The 17,923-nt window shown below is 36.1% G+C and overlaps 1 protein-coding gene across 2 annotated transcripts in view; it reads right to left on the bottom strand.

Annotated features, from left to right (window-relative positions):
• Positions 1-17,923, bottom strand: part of LRP12 (LDL receptor related protein 12) — a 77,851-nt gene that overhangs the window by 7,041 nt on the left and 52,887 nt on the right. For both annotated transcript variants that reach the window (XM_047783433.1, XM_047783434.1), the window contains 4 exons: positions 16,522-16,657; positions 4,719-4,921; positions 2,386-3,490; positions 681-813 (listed from right to left, as the gene is read on the bottom strand). In XM_047783433.1, coding sequence (XP_047639389.1) covers positions 681-813; positions 2,386-3,490; positions 4,719-4,921; positions 16,522-16,657 — 1,577 coding nt within the window. The remainder of the gene's footprint in view (positions 1-680; positions 814-2,385; positions 3,491-4,718; positions 4,922-16,521; positions 16,658-17,923) is intronic.

The following is a 17,923-nucleotide window of genomic DNA, read 5'->3' as shown; positions in this document are numbered from 1 at the left end:
GTAGTATCTGTTAAAATACAGTGAGAAGTTCCCATTGTGGCTCAGTGGTTAATGAACCTGACTAGTAGCAATGAGGATGTGGGTTCGATCCCTGGCCTTGCTCAGTGGGTTAAGGATCCAACATTGCTGTGAGCTGTGGTTTAGGTTACAGACATGGCTCAGATCCTGTGTTGCTGTGGCCTGTGGTGTAGGCTGGCAGCTGCAGCTCTGATATGACCCCTAGCCTGGGAACCTCCATATGCCATGGATGTGGCCCTAAATAAAAAAAGAAAAAAAAAAGGCAAATAAATAAGTAAAATACCATGAAACAATCAGAAGTGACCCTTGAACAACAATGAGCTTGAACCAAAAAAGTCTACTTACATGTGGATTTTTTTTTTTATTAGTAAATGCTGTAATTCTACATGATCCATGGTTGGTTGAATGTGTGGATGGTGGGCTCAGGACAGAGAGGGCTGACTCTCAAGTTAAACGTGGATTTTTGCCTGCTCGGAGGGTGGGTACCCCTAATCCCCACATTGTTCAGGGGTCAACTGTATAATTTTAAATTCTCCATATACTTAATTCTTGGCTTGACTGCAAAAATTCTGACACAGTCAAGGGCCCTTTACCATTACATACAAGTATAGATTTTATTTTAAAAGGTACTAAATCAGAAATCATAATAAGTTGTAACATACCTGATTAGGTGAACAAACAGGAAAATCTTCAACTGGTGGAATTAAACCCTGGGCAATCAATTGTCCATAAGAGGGAGGAGCTTCTCTTCTTAACAATTCTGCTTCCACTCTGGACAACTGTGTTTCAAATGATCTTTGAGAGGAGACAGGGGAATGGAAAGGGTCAAAAAAAAAAAAAAAAAAAAGGCAAGCCAAAACAATAATTTTTACATTATCAACAATTAAAACAATCTGAATTTTAATACATTCAATCATTTGTAAAGCTCAGTCAGCCAACATCTGCTGAGTATCTATACTACCCAACAGTGCGAATGCAAAGATGAAGCAGTCTAGCCTTATGAGGTTTTACACTTGGGGCTTGGATCAGTAACTTCTATTACCTTAGACATCCCTGTAAAAGGTAAAGACACTATATCCTGGAGTTCCCGTTATGGCGCAGTGGTTAACAGATCCGATTGGGAACCATGGGGTTGCAGGTTTGGTCCCTGGCCTTGCTCAGTGGGTTGGGGATCTGGCATTGCCGTGAGCTGTGGTGTAGGTTCCAGAGCAGTTCGGATCCCACATTGCAGTGGCTCTGGTGTAGGCCAGCAGCTGCAGCTCCGATTTGACCCCTAGCCTGGGAACCTCCATATGCCATGGGAGCGGCCCAAGAAATGGCAAAAAGACAAAAAAAAAAAAAAAAGACACTATATCCTTAAAATCCTAAGAACGTAGGGGCTTGAGACTTCAGGAGAAAGTATATGTAAACTCTTAGAACACACTGTATTCATCAAGCCCAACACATTTATTTTTCAGATAAGGAAAGGAGTGAAATGAGTTACCAAAACCCTTTTTGGAATAACTTGTTCTTAAACTCAAGACCCCTGGTCCTCACTGTGTTCCTATGCTACGATGCAGTAAAAACATTTTCTGGCACTTTATTCTCACCCAAAGACAAGATGCAGCATGGTTACTGTGCTACTGTGCATCTCTTCTTAGCTGTCTGGGATGGGACACTCTTTGTTTTTAGATACTTATTTGTTACAAGATGCTTATCTGTAACTCTCCTGGGACTGATGGGCGGGCATGGTCTCCACGAGCGCCTTCTACAAGACTCTCTGCCATTAACTTCTCCCAGGTCCAGCTTTCTCCTCCAGCACATGGAAGACAGCTCTCCCTGAAGGCCACCCTTTAACACTGGACCATTTCTTACTCAACTGGCATCTTTTGACTTTTTTTTACCACTTTGTTTTATAGTCATATTTTTTGTCATCTAATTCTACCCACCAATTCTTTCCTTCTAACTGTAAACTGCCTGTGAGATTACTCCTTACTAATTTCTGTACTCCCCTGTATAATGTTTTGAACATAGTAGGTTTTCAATTACCTGGAACTGTTTTATTAATAAATATCCAGGTTAAACAGCCATAACTGAGAGGTATATCTTGCAAAATTCCTATAAAAGATTACTTTGAAAAGAGGAACTGATAAATACAGGTTGGCTTTTCTCATCTCATAACTCGAAGTGTTTGTTTTTTTAATGTGTTCATTAGCCTTTTGCGTCATAGGCTTGTCACAGTAGTTTTATAAATCATAAACATATGTATCTAGCTCTACAATAATACAACGAAAATATATTGCTAATGGCACTAAAATACATGTTGCCAATGTCTGGACCACGTTTTTATCGCGAGCATAAGCACTACAGTTCTGTCTTGATACTGACCTTCGTTCAAACATTCTCAGAGAATAAAGTTTACAGGTACATCCCAATGCAATGACCAGTAAGAGGCCACAGATAAGGCTCCCTATGACGGCTGCAGTTATGACGCGGGTAGGCACTATTACAGGGCAGTTCTCCTCATCACTGCCATCGCCGCAGTCGTCCTGAGAGTCACACACCCAGCTTTCAAACACACAACGATTGTTTTTACAATGAAAATTTCCTGGCTGGCAAAAAAAGCAGTTTTTTTCATCGGAGCCATTTGGGCAATGATTCTGGTAGTTGCACCGATCAGAACGAGGGTAACAGACACCATTTCGGGAACACGGGAACTCCTCCTTCTGGCACATGGTGCAGTTGATTTCGTCCCTTCCATTTGGGCAATGCCAATACCCGTCACAACGCTGCTGCTCAGTATAACACCCCCAGTTCCCCCCGCAGGGTATTTCCCATGGCAGACAGAAGCCGTCAACTTGGTAAGTCGCATTAAATCCCCGGGCAGCATTGACTTTATCGGCACAGAAATGTACCCTTATCTGTCCAGAAGAAGATACAACCGTGAGAGGTGCGTGAGAATCAAAAGCAGTTAACACACGCAAAAGCTTGTGTGGATTCTCTTCTAACCCATCGTATATTTTAACATAATCACCATAACCGGTACCATCAAGTTTAAAGTCTGTGAAGCGTAAGATGACTTTACGGTGGTCACCTGTGTCTATTAACCAGGTGCAATTGCTTCCGGGAGGATAAAAGTCTGGATAATTGGGAGAATTAAAAGTACCATAAAAATACTTTAACCACTGCCCACACGTCGGCACATCGCAGTCTATCTCATCGCCGAGGTCAAGGCAGTCAATGTTACCGTCGCACTTTAGAGATTCGGGCAGGCAAGTGTAGACTTTGGTAAATCGGGACAGACACTGGAACTGGTTGTAAGCACAGGGTTGGAAAGAAGCAGACGTTGGAGGGTTAGCTTCTTTGGCACAGATCTCTTCATCAGAACTGTCTCCACATTCATCCATGTTGTTGCACTTCCAAGCTGCGGGCACACACTTGCCATTTCCACACCGGAACTGGTCACAAGCACAATTTGGTTCCTCAGACTTCCCTGGGAGGGCATCAGGAGCAGGCGGATGGAGGGGTGAGGAGAAACAAAATATATACTTTAAAAGATACGTTAACAGCAAATGGTATTGTTATAATAAATGTTGATGAAGCCCAAGTGATAGCTGGGTTTTATAAAAAAAAAAAAGTTAAGCACCAATGGCAAATTAATATTGGCTTACTGATTACTCAACAATTCAATTTATTAAACAGTTATGATTTGTTTCATGAAGATCTCTACAGTTAATCTAAAGAGAAAAGACCCACTCTGTTTTTGTAGAAGCTATTTTACAACAGAACACTGAGTAAAGTAAGATATATGAGCCAGTAGGATATATTGCCTAAGAATTTCAAATACTCCTTTGTACAAACATTTTGAAATGAAGAAAAATTCCTCCATAATAATCCCTTTTTTTTTTTTTTTGCTTTTGAGGGCCGCACCTGTGTTACATGAAAGTTCCCACACTAGGGGCTAAATCAGAGCTGCAGCTGCCGGCCTACACCCCAGCCACAGCAACATGGGATCCAAGCCACATCTGCGACCTACACCACAGCTCATGGCAAAGCTGGATCCTTAACCCACTGAGCGAGGCCAGGGATCGAACTGGAGTCCTCATGGATACTAGGTGGGTTCGTTAATCGCTGAGCCACAATGGGAACTCCCTACAAAGACTGCTTTTAATAAAAAAGAGAAAGCAGCTTCTGTTGGCTAAAGACCAGAAAATGTAAAATGACTTTCAGCAAAATTTACATGACTTTAATGCTCTGAGTTATTCATATTTGCATGTTGTGGTCATTGTTTTTTTGGATAAAGTTTAAGAAGAGCAAAAGAAGACTTCTGATACAACAAACTATGAAGGTGAAACTGATTATGTCTTTTCTTTGAAGGTGTAATGACAATGGTAACACACACACAAAATACATTCTGAAGGCACTTTCAGGATACAGGTAAGCACTGAGGGGAGAAAGGTGAAAGTTCCTTTTAAAATAAATGTATTTAAAATATTTAAAAAGAAGACTGACTTTAGTTTATAAAATTAATCCTTTTATGAAGGTTAAACAAAACAACTCTAGGGCACTTGAACCTTTAGTCTCTAATTCCTCAATCTCAGCTACCTTGAGAATTTAGTCACAATTTTATGAATATGATAGAGAAGGACAGTTCCAAAGTGACTGAGCAGTTAATACTATAGAATTCTTTTCCATATCTTTCTTCTTATTTAAAAACACACCTGAAAAATACGCCAGTCTGAAACCTTTCCTAGAGATACTGTCGTCGGAATGGAACCTGATCCAGACGTGGTCTTGTGAAGAAATGTACGGTGGTGGGATTGTAGAACCACAGGCTCTGTAGCTTTCAATATTCTTGTATGTTTCTATCGTCAGCCAGTCCAAATTGCATCTTCTGGACCCCTGAATATCAAAATCCTGGAAACTACAAATAAAAAGTCAGAAAAGTGTACTGAAAAGGAAATTTTGGGAAAAAAAATCATTAATAATACACAGCAACTGAGGACTTTATTATAAGTTTCCTTATATTGACTGATTCTCTTGGGTCTTCCAGGCATATATCATCAGCAAATAATAATACTGCTTCTATGTTCCTAATACTTAAACCTCTTTCCCAGATTCCAGAACAATATTTATTTTCTCTTTTCTTCCTTCCTTCCTTCCTTCCTTTCTTTCTTTTTCTTTCTCTCTCTCTTTCTTTCTCCCTTCCTTCCTCTCTTCCTTGCTTTATTTCTTGGTCTTTTTAAGGCCACACCTGCCGCATATGGAGGTTCCCAGGCTCGGGGTCAAATTGGAGGTATAGCCACTGTCCTACACCACAGCCACAGCAATTCCAGATCTGAGATGCGTTTTTGACCTGCACCACAGCTCACGGCAACGCTGGATCTTTAACCTGCTGAGCGAGGCCAGGGATCAAACCTGCATCCTCATGGACACTAGTCAGGTTCGTTTCCACTGAGCCACAACAGGAACTCCCAGAACATTTCTTCATAAGCAACACAGGATTCCAAAAAAAAAAAAAAAAAAAAAAACAGGAGATACTTGGCACCTTTTTTACTTCTTGTTTGTTTAGGAAGGACCACTTCCAATTCATAAAATACACTGTTTTCTGTTTCAACCAGAAACACTACTCCATAATTTGTTGAACTAAAGGATACACAAAGGAAGTCATCCTTCTCTTAGACTGGTTCATCTGCTTGCTTAATGAAAAGCTTACATCTTACATTTTCAGGAGATCAAATAGCACAAACCCGAACCAAATAAAAAAAGTTAAAAATTAACAAACAAAAACTTCTTCAGTGAAAAGTCCCTGAGTATGGGAATACTTTTCTACATAAATTACTTATAGCCAAACATTATCTTACAGTTCACTACTATGAAGAAAGGAAACAGCAAACTGGCATTTTCTAATAACATGTCTCACCAAAAAGTGAGATTCCTTGCCTTGGCCTTAAGGCAAGTGATGATAAAGTTAATTATTTAAGGATTATTACATTATGATATTTCCTCTTTAAATATTCCAAGTAACTATAACAAAGGCTGACAATTTGATTGCTTTCAGTTTTTCACTATTAAGAAAAACACATTAAAGGATCCTCATACATGTTTTCTCTATCCACACAAGAGCAAGTATTTGTCTAGGACAAACTTTTCTATAAGTAGAATTGCTAGGTCAAAAGACACAATTCCACTTTAGATGTGATAGCGACCCTGAAAAATATGTTACACCAACTCGCAGTTCCACTGAATGTGTATGAAAAAGTACCTTGTACCCCCCAACTCTGGCAAGATGAAACATTTCTAAAAATTTGTTGCCAATTAGGCAGACAAAAAGATTTTATCATTGTTCTGGTTTGCATTTCCTTATGTACTGAGAAGTGACACCTTTTTTCCTATTTTTACTAGCTATTTCTATTCATTTTCCTGTGAAAAGCCTTGTTATATCCTTTATACATTAAATTTTGTGCTTATTTAAGAGATCTTTATGTGGCATAAACATGTACTTATTTGGGGCAGGTTTGTTATGCAACATGTATGTACATCCAGCCATACTTATGCTCTCTTCAATAGTTGGTGCTGTCAGTCTTTTCAATTTTAGCCATTAGTGGGCACGAAATGGCATCTCTCATGGTGGTTTTATGCGCATTTTTCCGAAGATTAATAATGTGGAACATCTCTCCCTGTGCTTACCGAGCATTCTCACATCTTCAGTGAAGTGTCTGTTCAAGTCTCTTACTCATTTTTAAAAAAATGGGTTGTCTTGAGTTATAAAAATTATTTTATATTCTGGATCCAACTCTTGTTAGATATGTGTATTGCTAATTTTTTTTCCTATGGATTGCCTTTTCACTTTCTTAACAGTATTTTCTTTTTTAATGAGAAGATTTTTTTTTCTTTTTTTAAAGTATAGTTAACTCACAATATTATATTAGTTTCAGGTGTACAACATAGTGATTTAATATTTTTATAGATTATACTCCATGAAAAGTTATTCTAAAACATTGGCTATATTCCTCTGTACTATAAATTACATCTTTGTAGCTTATTTACTTTATACATAGTAGTTTGTACCTCTTAATCCCTCTCACCTATCTTTCCCTCCCTTTACACCTCTCCTGAACGGTAACCACTAGTTTGTTCTCTATATCTATGAGTCTGTTTCTGTTTAGTTATATTCATCCATGTGTTTATTTTTCTAATTCCACATAAAATGAAAATATATAGTGTTTGTCTCTGTCTGACTTATTTCACTAAGCATAATACCTTCTAGGTCCATCTACGCTGCTGCAAATGGCAAAATTTCATTCTTTTTTAGGGATGAGTAATATTCCATTGTCTCTATATACCATATTTTTATGGTATTCATTAAGTCCATCATTATCCATTCACCTATCAATGGATATTTAGGTTACTTCTATGTCTTGGCTATTGTAAACAGTATTGTTATGAACACTGAGGTGCATACATCTTTTCAAATTAGTGTTTTCATTTTCTTTGGTTATAGAACCAAGAATAGAACTACTGGATCATGTGGTGTTCTATTTTTATTTTTGGAGGAAACTTTGTACTATTTTCCATAGTGGCTTTGCTGAATGGGAGAAGATATTTGTAAATAATATGTCCGATAAGGGATTAATTATCCAAAATATACTAAGAACTCATACAACTCAATATGAAAAAACAACCAACCAATTAAATAATGGGCAGAGGACTTGAACAGATATTTTTTCAAGATGATATACAATGGCCAACAAGTACATGAAAAGATGCTCAATATCACTAATCATAGGAAAATGCAAATCAAAAGCACAATGAAGCATCATCACCTCACATCTGTCAGAATGGCTATTGTCAAAAAAAGACAAATAACTAGTGCTGGTGAGGCTGTGGAGAAAAGGGAATCCTACTACACTGTTGGTAAGAATGTAAATGAGCAAAAGTTCTTAATTTTAGTTATGATGAAGTTTAATTTATTTTTATTTGCTTTTTAGGGCCACACCCAAGGCATATTAAGTTCCCAGGCTATGCTACAGCTGCCAACCTATACCACAGCCACAGCAACATAGGATCTGATCCATGTCTGTGACCTATACTACAGTTTATGGCAATGCCGGATCCTTAACCCACTGAGTGAGGCTAGGGATCAAACCCACATCCTCATGGATACTAGTTGGGTTCGTTAACCACTGAGCCACATGAGGAACTCCCTTAATTTAATTTATTATTTTTATTTTATGTTTAGTATTTTTAATGTCTTCTCTAAGATAATTCTGCCTACCCTAAGATCCCAAAAATATTCAACACTTCCTTCTAACATTTCAGAGTTTAAGCTATTACATTCATATCTACCAACCTATGCCACAGCCACAGCAATGCTGGATCCAAGCCACATTTGTGACCTATACCACAGCTCATGGTAATGCCAGATCCTTAACTCACTGAGCGAGGCCAGGGATCAAACCCACATACTCATGGATGCTAGTCAGGTTTGCTAACCACTGAGCCATGATGGGAACTCTGTACCTAGGATTTATCTTGAATTAAGTTTTGGGTGTTCTCAGGGATAGGTTGAGATTCTTATATTAATTTTTGTTCTATTATGCAGTTCAATTACTATTTGATCACCCTGAACTTGCAGAGGTTTCCCCCCCACACACACTTTGTTGGTTTTATTTAGCTTTGCTCTTAGTCTTAGGTGAATTTGTAATTTCAGGACATCATCTTTACTTATAAAATAGGACATTTCTGGGGTTTCAGTGAAAATCCCAAGGTATTTACCAAGCCCCTTGAACTCAGTAAGTTCAAACCCCAAACTCTTTCAGCTGCAGTTTATAGCAGCTGAAGTCCTTGTGCAGTGTTTTCTCCTGGAGTTCCTTTAAGCATGCATAATTCATGGGTCACCCAAGAATTTGAAAAGTTTTGCAGATATAAGGTCTCCCTACTGTGAAGATTTGCCCTCTCAATTTCCAGCCACTCTGACAGCCTCAACCCCATCCATGACACACCCAGCTGGAAAGACTTGAGTTCTAGTTACTCCATTCTGCTCAGACTGGGGGACAGAAAGGAAATACACACATCCCACCCAGTGTAGTTCCCTTCTCTCAAAGGCTGAATTTCCTTGATTCAGTAAGTATCCCAGCTTTTGATTACTCTCAGTGTCTTTAAGTAGTTTTTCTTTTTTTTAAAATTTATCTAATGTTGCTAACTGTCATTTATGAGACAGCTAGCTGGAATCAAACTAGGGAATTCCTTAATATACCTAAAAAAAAACCCTGAAATATAGTTGACAATAATGTTACGTTAGTTTCAAATATACCACACAGTGATTTGACATTTATATACATGATGAAATGACCACCACAATAAGTCCAATAACTACGTGCCCTCATACAAAACTGTAAGAACATCAATGATCATCCTCATGTTGTGTATCACATCCTCACGATGTACATATTTTTTAACTGGAAGTTTGTACCTCTTGATCCTCTTCACCCATTTCATCCAACCCTTCCCCTCCTTCCTTTCTGGCAACTACCCATTTGTTTTTTGGATCTATGAATCTGTACTGGTTTTGTTTTATTCTTTTTGTTCTTAAGATTTTGCATATAAATTTGCAAAGTATTTGTCTTTTAACATTTCACTAAGCATAAAATTCTCTAGATCCATCCATGTTTTCACAAATGGCAAGATTTCATTTTTATGGCTGAGCAATATTCCACTGTATATGTATACGTGTGTGTGTGTGTGTTTATCAAGCACATCTTCTTTACCCATTTATCTAACAATTTACTTTCTCATACCATATACAGAAATACACTAAAATAAATGGATTAAAGACTTGAACCTAAGACCTGAAACCAAAAAACTCCTAGAAGAAAACACAGGCCATAACTACTTTGACATCTGTCTTAGCAATGATTTTTTGGCTCTCTCTCCTCAGACAAGGGAAACAAAAGCAAAAATAAACAAATGGGACCAAATCAAATGAAAAAGTTTTGCACAGCAAAGGAAACTATGAACAAAACAAAAAGGAAGCATGCTAAATGGGAGATGATATTTGCAAATGATACGTCCAGTAAGGGACACAGTATCCGAAACATACAAAGAACTCCTACAACAACAACAAAAACCAAACAATCTAATTTAAAAAGTAGGCAGAGGGGAGCTGCCATTGTGGCTCAGTGGTTAGCAAATCCCACTAGCATCCATGAGGACTCAGGTTCGATCCCTGGCCTCGCTCAGTGGGTTAAGGATCTAGCGTTGCCATAAGCTGTGGTGTAGGTGCAGCTTGGATCCCACGTTGCTGTGGCTCTGGCGTAGGCTGGTGGCTACAGCTCCAACTAGACCTCTAGCCTGGGAATCTCCATGTGCCAAGGGTGCAGCCCTAAAAAGACAAAAAACAAACAACAACAAAAAAGCAGGCAGAGGACCTGAATAACCATTTTCCTAAAGACATAGAGATGGCCAACAGACACATGAAAGGATGCTCAATATTACTAATCATCAGGGAAATGTAAATCAAAACCACAACAAGATAGCACCTCACACAGGTCAGAATGGCTTCCAAAAACTTAAAAACAAAACAAAACAAAACAAACAAATTCTGGTGAAGACAGAGAGAAGAGGGAACACTTGCTTACTGCTGGTGGAAATGTAAATTGGTGTAGCCACTATGGGAAAGAGTATGGAGGTTTCTCAAAAAATTAAAAGGAGCACTACAATATGATCTAGCAATTTCACTTCTAAGTATTTACCCAAAGAAAACAAAAACACTAGTGGGAAAAAGATAGGTGGACCCCAGTTTTCATAGCAGCATTATTTACAATAGCCAAGATATGGATGCCACCTAGTGTCCCTGAATATAATTTTAATCAACTAAAATGTTTAAGATTCATGAAATCAGGGAACTGGTGCAAACAAAAGAAATAATAAATCTCTCTTCATATATATACCATGGGGGATTTGGTTTGGTTTACCAATTTATTTTTTGGGGGGGGGCCCACACCTGTGGCATGCAGAAGTTCTTGGGCCGGCGATTGAACCCAAGCCACAGCAGTAACAACACCAAATCCTTAACTACTAGGCCACTAGGGAACTCCTATAATAGTTTCTTTAACAAAGACATGGTTTACCAACCTGTGCCCTGTGCCTCTTCAGAGTACAGATGATTTAGGGTAGAGATGTTCAATCTCTTCATGCTTTTTGGTTTAATCAGCTTTTCCCAAACTTTTAAGTCAGTTTTGATAATTTAAATTTTCTTAGAAGTTATAATTTTATCTTGAAAGTAAAATTTATTATTGCAAGGCTTTATATAGTACCTTCGTATGACTGTTTAAACTTTCATATCTGTGGTCTTTAAATTTGCTTGAATTCTCTATGTAGATAAGTATAGTTTTGGCAAATAAGGAGAGTTTCATCTCTCTTTATTTTTTATACCACTAATCTCTATTTGTTGGAGTACTGCATTGACTGAGGGTTAAAGTACAAGGAGTTGAAAGCATGTATCCTTGGCTCAGTCCTTAGTGCTAAAATTAACTCCAATGATAGTCCAATATTAAGTTTGATTAAAAATTTTTTAACACAAATATTTTATCAGGTTAAGGAAATTTCTTCTTTATTCATTTGGTAAAACTTGCCTGTAAAACTATCTGGTTATAGAATCTCATTTAGATTATTGGTTTAATTACTTTAATGGCAATGCATTAATTAGTTTTCTAATTCTTGAATCAATTTTGGTAACACATTTCAGAAAATGATTCATTTCATCTAACTGTATAAAAGTATTATCAATATAAACCATGATATTCCTTTATGACTTATAAAAATCTCTATTATATTTATAGTTGTTGATAATTTTTTGTGGTTGTTTTATTTGTACCTTTCATCTTTTTTTCACACTCTTGCCTTGAGATTTGTTTTTGTTTACCTCCCCCAGTCTTTTGGAAAACCAATTTTTTAAATTTATTTTCTGATTTTAACTTCATTTTTTTCTAATAAAGATTTACTCTGTAGTTTTCTTCTAAAACTCTTGAGAAAATGCTGAGTTTATATATTTTTTCCATCATACTAACTTTTAAATCAGTGCATTAAAGCTGTCCATTTTTCTCTAAGTACTCTTCCAATGTGTTACAACTATTTTAATATGTAATACTTTCATTATGGCAATTTAAAAAATATTTTGAGGAGTTCCCGTCGTGACGCAGTGGTTAATGAATCCGACTAGGAACCATGAGGTTGCGGGTTTGGTCCCTGCCCTTGCTCAGTGGGTTAAGGATCCTGCGTTGCCGTGAGCTATGGTGTAGGATGCAGACACGGATCGGATCCTGCGTTGCTGTGGCTCTGGCGTAGGCTGGGGGCTACAGCTCCGATTCAACCCCTAGCCTGGGAACCTCAATATGCCGCGGGAACAGCCCAAAGAAATAGCAAAAAGACAAAAATAAATAAATAAATAAATAAATAAATAAATAAAAATAAAAAATATTTTGAGTTCTATCACGGTTTTCATCTTTATTGCAGGAGTTATTTAGGAGTATGTTTCCCAATATATGTGTTTTTTTAAATTGTTGGTTTCTAATTTAATTGTGTTATGGTCACAACACAATCTGAATGATGCAATCAATGTCTAGAAATATATTCAGAATTCCTTCGTGACTTATTGCCTATCAGTTTTTAAATAAATGTTACATATGTCTTTGAAATGGATGTGAAACAGTTGTAAACACTCTACACACATATCATACATGTGTCTTCAGGATTAAGCTTGTTCATTTTATAAAATCTCTATTTTTACTCTTTTTTTCCTGTTCAATGTAATAAATTCAGATGAAAAATATGTTTATAAACTTCCACTATAATTGTGAACTTGTGAAACTTTCTGGGTAATTCTTCACATTTTGCTTTGCTTGTCTTTTCAGGCTGTGTTATTAGGTACACAGCATTTAACCATGACTGCATCTTCCTAGTGGATCATTCCATCTGTTGTTAATATTTTGAGTCTTAAGGTCAATTACAATTGACGTTAACTGTCCTATGCCAGTTCTTCAAAAGCTTATCTTTTCCTATCCCCATGTTTGAGACTTTGTGTTAAGTGCCGTTTTAGATATGTTCTTATAAGCCAATTAGAGGGGGATCATACCAACCAACCAACAAACCTGACTGGATAATCTATCTTCTAAGGTTGAATGAGTTTTCCTACTGAATAGCCTTTCTAGTTGGTGGGGAGGAGGTAGAGAGAATTCTCATTTGCTTTCCTCCTGTATTCTTCTGTATTAATAGGTTTTGCCTTTGTTTTTGTTTTTGTTTTTAAAGTTTCTTTTCTTCTGCTTTGTTCTAATAAAGTTCAAGTAAGAGTATTCAGTATTTCTATTCTCATTCGCAAATTTTTTTTATCCATCTGTAGCTGAAATTTAACATTTCTTTCACTTTTGAATATAAACAAATCATGATTAGTATTTACAGTACCTCTCACACTGGCACTATAGAAATCACAGATAATTTCATATTATATTTCAATTTTAATAGATATCTAGGATAACTACTTATGCTCAAAACCACTTTAAAATTAGTTACCTTAAAAAGCACAGCTTGCTAATGAGTTAATAAATAAGCACATATGTATTATATGTTTGTAAAAATATCTGATAATTTTATTTCAAAAATAATTTGTTCCCTTTATAATACTATGTATTTTGTTTTATAAATTTAAAAACATTCTGGGAAAGGATCTATATAGGTTTCGCCAAACTACCAAAGTGTTCATGGCATAAAAACAATTGAGAAAAAAGCCCCAGTGTAACAATGTGTATAGTGTCTGTGGTAAACTTGTGTTCAAACTTGATTTTGTGGGCTGTTTTGGTTAGCATTAATTTTTTTCATACATTCTAGAAGTTTGTGTTGTAAGCTTTGTAGAAGATTTTTGGTGTTGTTTTGTTTTCTTTTCTTAATTTTCTCTCCCCCTATATTCTCCTAACTTTCTATCCTCCTACTTTTCCAAGCTCTCAGCCCCATGAAAGTTCAAGCAGTGGTTAGCAGAATTTTTTTTTTTAAGCCTTTCTTGAGCAAAATATCCTGATCCAAGTCCTTGGCTTCAAGCAGAGAATCAGAATCCAATTCTCCATCTCCTATGGATAAAATGGTTTTTGTGGATTTTGGCAGCTTTCAAGGAGAGGATAAAAATGCTTTTATATCACCATCTTTAACTAGTTTTATAAGGAGAGGTCTAAGTACTGCTTGTTTAAATCTGTATTAGTTTTCCTCCTTTATCTAAATTTTAATTATTTTAAACTATGAATGTTGATTTTCTTTTTATCAAAAGGCCTTGAAACATCTGTCTAGTGTAGATAATCATATATATTTTCTTTGACTTGTTAATATGGTAAATTAATTTAATATTTCCTAAACTGACTCATTTGTATGTCTAAAAAAGTTGCACTTAATCATGGTATAAGCTTCTCTTGAACAATTTATTTAAGATTTTATACCAAGTGAAACTTGACTTTTTTGATGTATTAGGTTCATGTGTCATCTTATTAAAGTTTGGTATTACCATGATAATGAATTCAATAAGAACTAGGAGAATTACCAAAATTACTTTCTAATTTTAAGAGGCTGGCTGTGTAAACCTGGATTTGTTAACCCCATCCAGAATTTAGGAAATCTTTCCTTAGACGTGGGGCTCACCTCTAATTCTGTTCTGTATTTCAGTACTGTGCTTGATTTTTAGTGTACCTTTGTGAAATTGCAAGGATCCAACACATAATCAGAACCAGATGGCAGTATTACATGTAGCTGTGCTGGCAAGCATTGCCAAGTTTTATATAACTGAGCTGGTGGGCTCCAAGCTTAATGAGGGGTTGAATTTTAGGTTAAAAGAAAAAAAAATCCTCAAAAAATTCTACTTTTAAATTTTACAAAAACATTTGGAATCCCTTTGGAAAAATGTTACTTTGTAAGCACACTTGTACTTAGTCATATTATAAGTAACAGAAAATAGGCATATTGTTCAGATTCCGACATTGGTACTGCTGCAGAAGGATAACCTTCAGTCCATCAGGCAAGGGAACCACATTTCTCACAGAGGAGTGTTACAGCTTCTATGTAAGCTCAGCTCTAGTTTCCAGGAGATGGGGCCTGGGGCAGAGAGGAACCAAAGGAAAACAAACCATATGTCCCTGTTTTATGGATTCCACAGGAAAAAAGGGGATAGACCACACCTGTGTTTTTTGAGAAATCAGTTCTCTCATTAGTTAACAAATCTAAAAAAGATAGATTAAAAAGAAAGCTAAATTTACAATCTCATTTTTTAAAAATGTACAATGAAGGGAATTGTGTCTAGGATCTGTGAAGTCTTTTCTATATGTATCTAAAGTTCCATGATTCTTACCTATAAAAGTGCAATTAATGAAAGAATGTCGAAGATGCCTTTGTGCTGTCTCTGTGACAGGAATGGCATTCTTAATTGTGTTATATATATATTTATTTAGGTACACTATTTTTTTTTTCTTCCTTTCAGGCAATTTTTTTCTCTAATAGTCTTGACATAATTTCCTTAAGCAAACAATATCTAGTTTGACTGAATATTTCCTCCTTACAATCTTATTCCCAGTTTTTGTCTATATTTCTAAATGTCTAAAATAATCTTAATCTTGCTTAGTTATATCATGCTTATTCTTAGAATCTTAAACTTATGGTTATTCCCCCAGGAATATGTTTCACTTTGTATTCTTAACAAATTGTCTTTGTTTCATTGTTATGAAGAAAGAGATTTTTCTAGACACAGTATTTATCCATTATCAGATTATTTCAAGTTTTATACACACATACATATATACAGACATAGCCTACAATCATCTTTTAACTCACTGAGGTAGAAGATTCTACTTACAAAACCAAGATTGTGGGCTAGATCTCTAAGTGGATTAGTAAGCTCTATTCATTTGTCTCATGGCCAAAGATTACACTTTTTTTTTGGTCCTTTTTTTAAGGCCGCATATGCAGCATATGAAGGTTCCCAGGCTAGGGGTCGAATGGGAGCTGTAGCTGCTGGTTTGCCTACGCCACAGCCACAGCAATGCCAGGTCCAAGCCATGTCTGCGACCTACACAATAGCTCATGGCAATGCCAGATCCTTAACCGACTGAGCGAGGCCAGGGATTGAATCTGTGTCCTCATGGATGCTAGTCAGATTTGTTTTCACTGAGCCACAATGGGAATTCCAAAAATTATACTTTTGATCCTAATAAGCTATTTTGCAAATATGTACCTTTTATAAGAGTGGCCTAGAAGAATAGCTCAGTGCAAATTCATTACCACCATGAGAAAATATTCAAAACACATATTCTAATAGAAGGGGAAGAATGGGCCATTATTCCTACCTTCAAGATGGTACTGATAAATATAACTTAGCACATATTCTGAAAATCATCTTTTTATATTACTGCATGTTGGAGTGATGGTACTTGGAAACTGAATTTATATTTTGTAAAAATATATATACATAAGAATGTAGGAAGGTGTCAGAGTTACCTTATAGTAATGATTTCCCCTGGGTTTGCCCGTATGAACCAGCTACAGTTGATTTTGGCAGGATATTCAGAAGGCCAGCCTGGGCTCGTAATTATACCACTCGGTGCTCGAATTTGTTCTGGAGTTTCTCCACAAGCTGGAAGACAACAGTCAAAGTGATCTTAGCTAATTATTATGTTTTAAAACAAAGTATTAAGTAAATCAGTATTTATTTTAAAAAAACCACTTTAAACATTGAATCATATACAATAAAATATGGTATTACCAACCTTAAAAGCTTTCATTATTCTAATGAGATTATTTTGTTTTCTTCCCTTTTAGTCAAAGTATCTCAATTTTAATTAAGTACAATGTTTTAGGGAGGCATGGATGTTTCCAAATTGGATCTCTGAATAATAATTTAAGAGTTAAGATTGCTAGCTTTAGCTATGGAGATCGAATGATCCATACATCCACCTATCTTTTTTCAAAACTCACCTTTCAAATTTATTTTCTCTACTATAAACTACGTAAAGTTCAACTTTACTGAACTACTTTTTGTACACTTTAAATCAAAGAATATCATATAAATAGTCTTCTGAACAAAAAAAAAAATTAAAGCACATATAAACATAACAGTAAGATGCTGGGTTAAGAAGTTAGTGGATGATTAGAAAAAGACGGCAAAACAATACTTCAAAATTACTCTAAAGAAATTATTTAATTTATTCCATGAATACTTCCAAACTTTATTACAGGGTAATAGATGATTCCTAAATTATTTTAAAAATAAAGGCCTGAAATAGTCAGTGATTCAAGTATCATTATGTGATATATAGATATCTAAATATTATAAAAAGAAAGGAGTAAATTCAAACCACTACTAAGTTTCCCTGTATTATTCTCCTTTTATTATATCTTGAACTCACATCTTAATACAGTTAACATTGTACCAATCCAGAATTCAGCTGATAATCTGACAAGTTATTTACCCTCACTTTATAAAAGAGTCACTGGCTATTTTTTAAAAAATGTGATGAATGCTTAAACCTTCAGTAAAACCTTGGAACCTCTTATCTGATATAATTTTGACAGACTGGATTATCTGATTTTTAAAGTCAGAGCAGGTCAGAAGGAGCAAATTAAAAGTGGGGAGAGCAGCTTCCAAAATGACCCTTTTTTTTTTTTTTTTTGGTAACAGAGGATATAATCTGTTCAATGTACGTTAAGTACGCTAGGAAGTATACTACGTAATTTTATGAAGTTTTTATTCATGATGACCAAAATAAAGCAAGCTATGTTGCTCAAAGAGTCTATCCTTATTTCTACAGAATTACCCATTCCCTGAAGAAAAGGTACTTGAGGTTTTAAAGCTCTGCAGGTCCATGCCTAAAGTGCATCTAGCCTGGAATTAGGGATACTG

Source organism: Phacochoerus africanus, chromosome 6 (assembly GCF_016906955.1).
Source record: "Phacochoerus africanus isolate WHEZ1 chromosome 6, ROS_Pafr_v1, whole genome shotgun sequence".
In the NCBI taxonomy this organism is placed as follows: Eukaryota; Metazoa; Chordata; class Mammalia; order Artiodactyla; family Suidae; genus Phacochoerus; species Phacochoerus africanus.
Note: the sequence above shows the minus strand (reverse complement) of the source record. Positions and strands in the feature narration are given on the sequence as shown.